The 11,418-nt window shown below is 37.7% G+C and overlaps 1 protein-coding gene across 1 annotated transcript; it reads left to right on the top strand.

Annotated features, from left to right (window-relative positions):
• The first annotated feature begins 459 nt into the window (after nt 1–459).
• Nucleotides 460–4,853, top strand: LOC104106263 (protein CANDIDATE G-PROTEIN COUPLED RECEPTOR 2-like). The gene is made up of 6 exons (XM_009614763.4): nt 460–966; nt 2,327–2,518; nt 3,989–4,148; nt 4,241–4,343; nt 4,437–4,518; nt 4,607–4,853. Exons 1-6 carry the CDS (start codon nt 682–684, stop codon nt 4,682–4,684), a joined length of 900 nt encoding a protein of 299 aa, XP_009613058.1. The 5' UTR covers nt 460–681; the 3' UTR covers nt 4,685–4,853.
• Nucleotides 4,854–11,418: the final 6,565 nt, after the last annotated feature.

Raw genomic sequence — 11,418 nt, 5'->3', positions numbered from 1 at the left:
TCCTCCTAATTTGTGAAGGGTTTAAAAAAAAATGACGAACTTCTACATTTTTGTAAGCTATATGCACTGATATTATTTGAAGGGTAATTATCAGTAATTTTTATTTAATAAAAATAGAAATCTAGAATTAATAATAAGTAATTTGTTATAGTAACAAATTAAATTATATTAATAGTGGAAATATTTTTAGAAATAAATCCTAATTGTATTACTTAATCCTAATTAGAAATAAATCACTTATACTAGAATTGACAGAATTGAAAATCATCACGTTTTAGGAAAGTTTCCTAAATTAGTTACAGAAAGCAAAAACTTATGATAGATTCTGAATGGAAGTCCAACTAGTTCCACTAAAAGCACGTGAATGCAAACTCCAGTGATTTCGTTTATGGCCAACTGCCAAGTGGCTATATATATATATATATATATATATATATATATATATCTACAAGGCATTCTTTTGTCTTTTCCTCACTCCACGTGAATTTATTCCCTGTTCAAATAAGTACTAAATCAGTTTCCTAATTCTTCCTCCATCATCAACACGGCAACCAATCGATCTCCTCTCCCGCGATTGCTTCCATTTCACGTCACCTCTAGGGTTTCGAATTTCGATTCAATCTCATCTTCAAGTTCTCAAAATGCCTTAAATTCTCTGGTTTTTCATTTCTTCGAAGAAAAATGTCGAATCTTAGCGGAACATACTCCATCACTGAAGCCGGTCCGGTCCGAGCCACCGGTCTAGATCACTTCATATTCCGGTTTTCCAGCTCCGCAACTGCGTGCCATGGATTCTGGCACGATACGGCGCTGGTATTGCCCTCGGCTTTGTTCATAGTGTACTTAGGGTTTCATGCTAGGAGCAACCTTAAGAAGCTCAATCACCGTCGATCGTATATCATGATCGGATACTATGGACTTCTGTGGTTTGCTGCTCTTTTAAATCTAGCTTGGTGCTTTCTTCAGGTAATTTTATCATTTTCACTTCCGTTAGCTTGACGGTAAATATTTCCATGTTATATTACTCTTCTTAATTTATTCAATTTCGAGATATTTTAATGACTTTTGGTCCTGTGGAGTTGTACTTTTATGTAGTTTACAGATACGTACATCTTATTTCCTGAAAAATGTTAACTCATTGTCTCATGTTGGAATTGAGACCTAAAATTAGACACTTTAACCTTCTCTAAGGTGATACTGTAAAAGTTGACATTGCTTGTCCAGCTCGAGCCATTAAGGAGAGCTGAGGGAGAGGAGTGGCTCCTTAAGCTGGGATCCCTTGCTATTGTTATTGGTTGGCTGGCGGAGGGTGCTTGGGATGACTGGGTATTTGGAACCCTTTATTCTTTATGGAAAGGAGGGTTGATAGGTTTCATGTTGATAAACATTATGTTTTCTTATCTCGATTGATCTTTTTTCTGGTTTTCCTTCGGTGGATTGTAGGTTTGAAGCAAATTGAGGAAGAGATTACCAGAATGCAGTCACTCCGTGATTATTATTATTATTATTATTTTTTTTGGGGGGGGGGGGGGTAAATGAGCTGAACTGTGGTATATCCTGACACATTTATTCGATTTATCATCTCAAAATAATGAGAAGGAAGTATTACACGTTTGACTCTAGATTTTTGACTCATCAACTCTTATGATGCTATCGATTTGCACCTCAAGGGTGTAGCATATCAGTAGTTGGAATGAAGACCATGGAAGGTCGGAGTTACAATCCCAGTCGAGGCAAAAATGTTTCCTTGGTGGGAAGATTTGCCTGGTAACTGCATTGGCGGAAGGATGCTAGTACATGGTGAATAGTTGAGGTGTGCACAAGTTGGATGGACACCACCGTTATAAAAGAAAATGATGCTCTTGGCTTGCAAATAGAGTATTATTACCATTGTGGTTGATGAAGATAAAGTAGAAAAGAAAATTAAGAGGGAATATGGATATCTAGATAAACAGGGTGATCAAAGCATGACTTAATCTGACCTTTGCGCTATTTTTGTAGTAAAAGACTAGAAAATAGTATAAAATGAACTCTGATTAGCATCATATGCTTAAGAGAATTGTGCTTGATTATTGTGGTCAATCTTTTCTTGAGTTTCTATGTTATGGAATGTGATCAAAAGTTGTCGTTTCTTGAGTGGTTATGTGGGCTTGTTTGCTGTAAAAATTGCTTGAAGGAAAGGGGTCTGTGTCCTGGAACCTATCTTACCTTCTGTGTTAGTGCTGTTATGGTCTATGTATAATATTGTAGTCGTAAACAATAATCTTTATACACACTGCTGTCCTTAACTGTTATTGCTTCACCCATCCAAATTCTGCCAAAGCAGGTGTGGCAGTGCACTCCAGGAAAGCAGGTGGCTTGGAATCTTCTGTCATTGTTTGCGACGTCAGCAATGCTATTTCTGGAGATTAGCATAGTGGCATTCTTACTTCAGGACAATTACGCGAGCTGTTTGGAAACTTTAGCACGTACGTTCATGGTTTCAGGCCTTTTTGTCGGGGCAGATTTATTGTTAAAGGTAAAGATTTCTTCATTTTGTTTTTTTGTCTTTTGACTAACAAAGACAGTTTACTTGGTGAATGCACCGATGATTGCAACCCAGTAACAGAAAACCTGTTTTCCAGCCTGAGCATAAACTTTATCACAAATTGGCCCCTATCCAACGAATTAAAGGAACCCATTAAACTAAGTTTGTTGATAAGTGGAATCTACACAGAAGAAAGACCCAGTATTCAGCACCGGCTATGTGGTTAGATTTTATTGAAGTGTAATTTTGGTGAAACTTTGGCGCATAGGTCTATTTATTTCCATTCAAATATTCACTTTCTTGCTATAATGTTTCTCCTTCTTGACTGAATTTCCATGAATTTTCCTTTTGTACGGGAGCATAGATGAAGCAAATGATAGTGTTGCAGAAATCGCATAGTTTCCCATCAGTTGCTGTCCTTGTTTTCATCTTAAGCTTAATTGAAAAGAATGTGGACAAACCCTCACAATGTTGGGCGCTATAGTACCGATTCAAAAAGAAAATATTGGGCTACAGTGTCCCGTTTTAAATTCCAAATGGCCCATAGTGAGAACGCAAATTAAATGGTGGTATAGTACATGGTAAAAGATACTCAGGGAGAATGCTCTTATATTGTAGTGAGATTGCTGAGTCTGTTGCCTTGTATATCTTGTAGAGCTTGATTGGTTGGTTTGGGTTTCTTACACTTGCAACCAGGACAGGATCAAGATCTTGTGCTTTAACAAGCCATGCTAAACGTGTAATTGCATTTCATTGGAAGCCTTTGGTGCTCCAACAACACACTAAAATGATTTATCTCAATGTGATGTGTTCCGCTCTTTGTTCGATTCCTTGAATTTAAGGGATGCCTCGTTTTGTCTGTTGCTGCAAAGCTTCTCTTGAAACAAGAGAAATCAGTCTTCAAAAGGTAAGTGTATATGAACAGCGACATCCATCCAGGAACACAGAATTTTTAGCCCATCATGATTGTTAAAGGTAGGATACACATATTTCCAGAAAATGGTGAGTTTAATGTTGTTGTGCTTTTGGGACATGGGACATGGTAGCGAAACTTACCCCACTAAATAATGCAGCTGGGAGAGAAGGGGTGGGAGCAGTAATTAATGCGTGCCCAACTTCGATATTTGTCGAGATTACTGAGTATATTGTTCGCTAATAAGCACTGGGGTGTGTTCCCTAACACACAAGTCCAAGGTGGAATACTAGCAAGTACTATGCAAAAGATGTTGGAGATAGTACTTAAATTTTACTTAGTTACTGTTTACCCATAAAAAACCTGGTTCTGTTTAATAGGAAGCAAGAAGTGAAAAACGTTCGTGTCCCAGAGTTGTTGCTACTTTTTCAGAACCACATTCGTTATTTTTTTAAGATGAGACAGAACCACGTTCATTAATAAAATAAAGCTTCGCTATGTGGGTCCCTTATGTGGAAGCTCTTATATGCCTCTTTTCATTTCGTCAGGTAATTTTTATGTTTGGATTTGGAGTTCCACTTTTCCATGACGTGGAAATAGCTCATAGGGGGAAGTGGGGCGTCTGGTTCACCCACAAACTTCTTCTTGCTGCAGCGTATGGCTACATATTATTTGTGCATTTCTCAAAGTGGAGAGATAAGCTGCCTCGTAAGTCAGATGTTTTATTCCTCTTCTTCTCCTATTCCATTTTCCCTGTCCAACATCTCGTATTAACATACAGTGTTTTCCATTATATGCAGCACGACCAGTCTTCTACAATTATGTCATTGTCATGTTTGCAACAACTGCTGTAGTGTTATTTGCCTGTGGGCTTGCAGGCATTAAGGCTGGCTTTGGACTTTGGTAGAGACAAATTTGTTTCCAACACCTATACTCTTCCAAATTAATAGTGTCTTTTCAACTCAATTGACATCTGCAAATCGTTTGACTTTGCAGGTTGTATAATTTGGCAGTAGTTTGCTATCACTCCCTTTATCTTCCTTTTCTTTATGTAGCGTTCCTGGCTGATTTTTTCAAGGTAATTACCCAAGTTAGGTCTTTGACCAGTAAATTATTTGTTGGGCGCAATTGCAAGCGTTCTCTCATTTCTGTCGTCACAATTGCAGGAGGAAGATTGGCTTCTGGACAGCGCTTACTACTCAGAGATGAAAGATGCAGGATTTTTTGATGTTGACTGGGAGTAAGCTTGTAAAACTGGTAGACAAATAAGTAATTCCACTGTGTAACTGTAAATATTAACTGGAAGGTATTGTAACAAACAAAACCAATATTTAATTTAAGTCACTAGTGAATAATCTGCTCTTTGCAAAGACATGAACATTAGTGAATACACGAAATTAATTGTTTTGTAAATTTAGTCGGTCCCTCTAACTCTTTGATAGACATCTTTCGGTTCTGGATCTCATCCGACGAAAAAGTATCCAATCCTTGCAGATTTTCATAAAATATTCATGTGGCACCCAATTTTGCCGTTACCCATGAATTTGTACCCACTTTTTAAAAAAAGTTTAATTGATACCCAATTTTTGGATAACATCAGATACATACACTTTTCTCTTCTTCGTTACTGTTGTCTTTTTTGTGCTTAGAGTTTCATCTTCTTAGTTGAAAATGAGTTTGTTAAATTTGTTGTTGTTTTGACAATTTGATGATTGAAATTTGTTCTTTATGATATTTGAAAGTTATGTTTTAAATTTGAGCTCATTTAGAGTAGATTTGAGCATTGAATCGTGTATTGAATTGTTTGAAATTCGAAGAAAAAGTTTATGTTTCAGAACTTAAATTCGAAATCTGAAGTTGCATTTAGTAGATTGAACTTCTTATGATCCGAATGTCTGAAGTTGCATTTGAAAGATAGAAGAACTTCAGATTTGATGTCTGAATTTGCATTGAAGAGATTGAACTACTTCAAAATCGAATTTCTAAAGTTGCATTAAAGAGATTGAACTACTTCAGATTTGATTTCTAAAGTTGCATCGAAAATATTGAACTACTTCAGATATATGCGGTACACTTTGTAAAATTTTGTGAATGCAAGTATAACTTCAATGGTGACCCAAAAGTGTGTATATGAAAATGCCCCCAAATTTCCGGTTTCTAAAGGAGTAGCAGGCACTGTAAAAAGAATCTGTTTTCCCTCCATTTCTCCTCGTGTATATACATTATTATCTTTTTAATAACTACTCTCATATATTTCAAACTAGTGAACATGCTCATGCTTCGCGTGGTCGAGTAAAGTAAATATACGAAGTAAATGTTTTCTTATATCATGAACAATAGTCATTGCTTTACCATGATCATTCATCGTTTTTTGGCGTTTTATGGTTATAAAACAGGAATTAAGGACGATTCTCAGTTTTTCGTGTGTTATATAGTCCACACCAACTGCATGAATTCGGGCGACAAACTCCGAATCTCCTAAAATTTTGCGGGCCCATAAAAACGACTTAATAAATAATAGTCATCGATTCGCGATGATCGTTCCTCATTTTTAGCGTTTTAGGGCCATAAAAAAGAAATTCAGGATGATTCTTAGATTTTCGTGTGCTATAATTCACGCCATCTCCATGAATTCGGGCGGTATGCTCCGAATCTCCTCAAATTTTGCGGGCCCATAAAAAGCGACCAAATGAACAATAGTATCACTTCGCCATGACTGTTCCATATTTTTTTTTTCCGTTTTAGGGGCATAAAACATGAATTCATGACAATTCTCAATTTTTCGTGTGCTATAGTTCACGCCATCTGCATGAATTCGAGCGTTCGACCCGAATCTCCTAAAATTTTACGGGACCATAAAAAATGATCTAATGAACAATAGTCATCGTTTCGTCATGAACGTTCCTCGTTTTTTGGCGTATTAGAGCCATAAAACAGGAATTCAAGACGATTCCCAAATTTTCGTGTGCTATATAGTCCACGCCATCTGCTTGAATTCGGGCGACCAACTTCAAATCTCCTAAAATTTTGCGGGGCCATCAAAACAGACCTAATGAACGATAGTCATCGATGCACTATGGTTGTTTCTCATTTTTGTGGCGTTTTAGGGCCATAAAACTTGAATTCAGGACGATTTTCAGATTATCGTGTGATATAGTTCATGCCATCTACATGAATTCGGGTGATCCACTCTGAATCTCTTAAAATTTTACGGGCCCATAAAAAATGACCTAATGAATAATAGTCATTGCTTCACCATGACCTTTTCTCATTTTTTGGCGTTTTAGGGCAATAAAATAGAAATTTAGGACGATTCCCAAATTTTCGTGAGCTATAGTCCATGCCATATGCATGAATTCGGAAAAAAGGCTCCGAATCTCCTAAAATTTTACGGGCCATAAAAAGTGACCTAATGAACAATAGTCATAACTTTGCTATGACTATTCATCTTTTTTGGCGCTTTGGGTCACGAAACAGGAATTTAGGAAGATTATGAAATTTTCGTGTCTTATAGTCCACGCCATCTGTATGAATTCGGGCGATCAGCTTCGAATCTCATAAAAGTTTTCGGGCCCCTAAAAAACGATCTATGAACAATGGTCATCACTTTGCGACGATTGTTTCTCGTCTTTTGGCATTTTAGGGCGATAAAACAGGAATTAAGGACGATTCCTAGATTTTCATGTGCTATATACCACGCCATCTGCATGAATTCTGCCAACCGGCTCTGAATCTCTCAAAATTTTGCGGGCCCATAAAAATAACATAATGAACAATAGTCATCGTTTCGTCATGATCGTTTCACATTTTTGGTGTTTTAGGGTCATAAAACAGGAATTTAGGACGATTATGAGATTTTCGTATGCTATAGTCCACGCCATATGTATGAATTCGGGTGATCGGCTCCGAATCTCCTAAAAATTTTCTGACCCATAAAAATAACCTAATGCACAATAGTCATTGCTTTGTCATGAGCATTTTTTATTTTTTGGCATTTAGGGCCATAAAACAGGAATTGAGGACGATTCTCAGATTTTTGTGTGTTATAGTCCACGCCATCTACATGAATTAGTACGACCGGCCCTGAATCTTCTAAAATTTTATGGGCCCAGAAAAAATGGCCTAATGGACAATAGTTATCGCTTCGCCATGACCATTCCTTTTTTTTTTTTGGCGTTTTAGGGCGCCATAAAACAAGATATCATGACGATTCCCATATATTTTATGTGCTGTAATCCACGCTATCAACATGAATTCAGGCAATCAGATCTGAATCTCCTAAAATTTTGCGGGCCCATAAAAAAATACCTAATGAATCATAGTTATCGCTTCGCCATGACCGTTCCTCATTTTTTGGCATTTTAGGGACATACAACAAGAATTCAAGACGATTCTCAAATTTTTGTGTGCTATAGTCCACGCTATCTGCATGAGTTCGACCGACCGGTTCGAATCTCCTTAAATTTTGTGGACCCATAAAAAATGACCTAATGAACAGTAGTCATCGTTTCGCCATGACCGTTCCTTATATTTTGGCGTTTAAGGCCATAAAAGCGGAATTCAGAACAATTCTCAGATTTTCGTGTGCTATAATCCATGCCATCCGCGTGAATTCAGGCTGCTAGGTCCGAATCTCCTCAAATTTTATGGGTCCTTCAAAAAAGACCTAATGAGCAATAGTTATCGTTTCGCCATGACCGTTCCTCGTGTTTTAGCGTTTTAGGGCCATAAACCATGAATTTAGGATGATTTCGAGATTATCGTGTGATATAATTCATGCCATCCGAATTAATTCGAGCGACCGGCTCTGGATCTCCTAAAATTTTACGGGCCAATAAAAAACAATCTAATGAACAATAGTCATTACTTTACCATGACCTTTTCTCATTTTTGGCTTTTTAGGGCCATAAAATAAGAATTTAGGACTATTCCCAAATTTTCATTTACTATAATCCACGCCACCATGAATTCGAGCAACGGGTTCTGAATCTCCTAAAAATTTTCGGGCCCATAAAAAATGACCTAATGAACAATAGTCATCGTTTCGTCATGACTGTTCCTGATTTTTTTGGCGTTTTAGGACCATAAAACAAGAATTCTGAATGATTCCCAAATTTTCGTGTGTTATAGTCCACGCCATCAGCATGAATTCGGGCGACCGATTTCGAAACTACTTAAATTTTACTGGCCCATAAAGAACGACCTAATGAACTATAGTTATCGCTTCGCCATGACAATTCCTTATTTTTTTGGGAATTTTAGGGCCATAAAATAAGAATTAAGGACGGTTCCTAGATTTTCGTGTACTATCCATGACAACAACATGAATTCGGGTGACCGACTCTGAATCTCCTAAAGTTTTGCGGGCCCATAAAAATGATCTAATGAATAATAGTCACCGCTTCACCATATCTGTTCCTTATTTTTTTGGCATTTTAGGGCCATAAAATAAGAATTCAATACGATTCCCAAATTTTTTCGTGTGTTATAGTCCACGCTAGAGGTGGGCATAAAATCCGAAAAATCGAATTCCGAACAGGACCGAATTTGTTTGGTATTTCAATATCGATTTATTCGGTATTTCGGTATAGGATTTTGGGTTCTTCGATATTTCGGTACGATCCTCGGTATTGAGGTTTCGATATTTCGGTATACCGAAATACTATGCCGAAATACCGAATTATTAAAGTGCACCTTCTTTCACTCCCCAACCCAAATTATCAATTTCAAGGCCAAAATTTTAACTTATTGGGCTGGTTCTTTTCTATATCAAATAAAAAGAATGATCATACTAACTCTGAATAATACTCTTCTTCACAAAGCCAAAATGTTAAGATGGTGTTTGAATTCTCAATGGATGCTTATAAAAATGAGAATGGACTTGTACTTGTTGAAAATTATGCTAAACAACATATGTTAGTCCCTGGTTCTTGACGGTAGAGAGCTTATTAGAGTGTATATATGTATACGGTCAAAATCGGTTTCGACCTTCGTATGATTAGTCAAGATTGAAACATAATGGACCGAAGGTCATCTTCGTAATATCGGATATGAGATCCGAAGCTAAGTTACCGAGCTCAAATTTCTGGGACCGATCAAATACCGAGCTCGAAGTCATTACCGAGCCCGAGTCCAAATCGAACTATGAAGTGAAGCGGTGTCGTCGAGCTTAAGAGTTAGAGACCGACCAATATCGAGCCCCAAACCAATATCGAGCTCGAGTTAATATCGAGCTCTAAATCTGAAAATCGACAAATACCGAATCCGACCAAGATCGAGCCAAAAGCCAAGAGCCGTTATAGCAACACTAAGGGAGAGAATCTCGGCGGAAATTAGGGAAAAGCTAATCTATTATGGGATTTCCACTATGTATTTTTAATTATATCTAAAGTAGGATTCCTCCACTATAAGAGGGATAGCTACTATTTCTGTAAAGGATCCAACATTAAAGGCATTCTTACACTCTCATATTATTCACAGAGAAAACATACTGATATTGATATAGAGATTATCCTTTTTTGGGCTTAGTACATTGATTCATCTTGCTTGTTTATAAAATATTTTTCACTCAATTTGGTTTGTATTTCATTCTTGATTCATCATGTAGTTTTTTTTTTTTTTTAAAGATAACTAGTGGGAATGTTATGGCTTACTATTTCTCTTTTAAGTGCAGGTCCTATTTACTAACTATCGCTTTTGCTTTACATCTTTCTTCTAGATTTCATGAGGTTCCTATTTTATTTATGACTGTTGTGGTGTTACTAATATTTACTAATATTGTCTCCCTTTACTTTGCATCTTTCTTCTGAATTTCATGGTGTTCCTATTTATCCTATGATTGTTGTTGTGATACTAATATTGTCTCCCTTTTTGTCCCTTTTGTCTTTTTTTTTTGAGCCGAGGGTCTTTTGGAAACAGCCTCTCTACTCCTTCGGGGTAGGGGTAAGGTCTGCGTACACACTACCCTCCCCAGACCCCATTAGTGGGATTTTACTGGGTTGTTGTTGTTGTTGTTATTGTTGTTGTTTCAATTTATGTCAAGTTATATCACGTACCTTTAGAACTACGTATAAATTCAACTCTATCCGTTTTTCGGGTAAATAGTTTGGCACCCACCGTGGGGCTAAGGATAACAGTGGTTGTTTGGTACGAATCTCTACAAAATATACCATTTTACACTTGCTCTTGGAAGTATCTTTAATTTCAGGTTGAAAACGACGAATTCTCAATTAATGGCCCTACCTATCGACAACGAAGCTGGCCTTCAAGATGAGAACAATAACTTAACCCCCGAGGGTGGAAAGCCACTCGTCGATCCCGTTGGAGCTCGGGTCGAAGAGCCAATAGACGTCAATTCACATGCGCCCATGGAGGCGAACCAACGTTCCGACCCTGAAAATAGCATTCATGGTGGAACCTGGTCTGCAGCTCGAAATACCCAAAATGCTGAGGAAAACGGAATCAGTTCGCATATGATCTTCGAGATGTTGCAAGCTCAACAAGCAGCAATAGCCCAGTTGCAGAGCCAAACCCAGGCACTGACCAGACTCGAGCCCAGTCCACCCTACGAAGTCACCCACAAAATGGGACCAGCTGTAGTAAGGTCAAATGAGCAAGAATCGGGGACTAATCCCAAAATTGTTAAGATGCTCGAAGAACTGACAAAACGAATAGAGTCAGGAGAAAGGAGGATCGAGGCAAACGACAAAAAAGTGAAAACATAGAACTCCAGGGTTGATCAGATCCCGGGGGCACCACCGATATTGAAGGGATTAGATTCCAAAAAATTCATACAAAAGTCTTTACCCCGAGCGCGGCTCCTAAACCGATCCCAAAGAAGTTTTGCATGCCCGAGATTCCTAAATATAATGGAGTGACCGACCCCAACGAACATGTCACCTCTTACACATGTGCCATCAAAGGGAACGATCTAGAGGAAGATGAGATCGAATCTGTATTATTGAAAAGATTCGGTGAA

The sequence above is a fragment of the Nicotiana tomentosiformis genome, chromosome 6, assembly GCF_000390325.3.
Source record: "Nicotiana tomentosiformis chromosome 6, ASM39032v3, whole genome shotgun sequence".
Taxonomy (NCBI): Eukaryota; Viridiplantae; Streptophyta; class Magnoliopsida; order Solanales; family Solanaceae; genus Nicotiana; species Nicotiana tomentosiformis.
The sequence above is the reverse complement of the archived record's forward strand: the minus strand, read 5'-3'. Positions and strand labels throughout refer to the sequence as shown.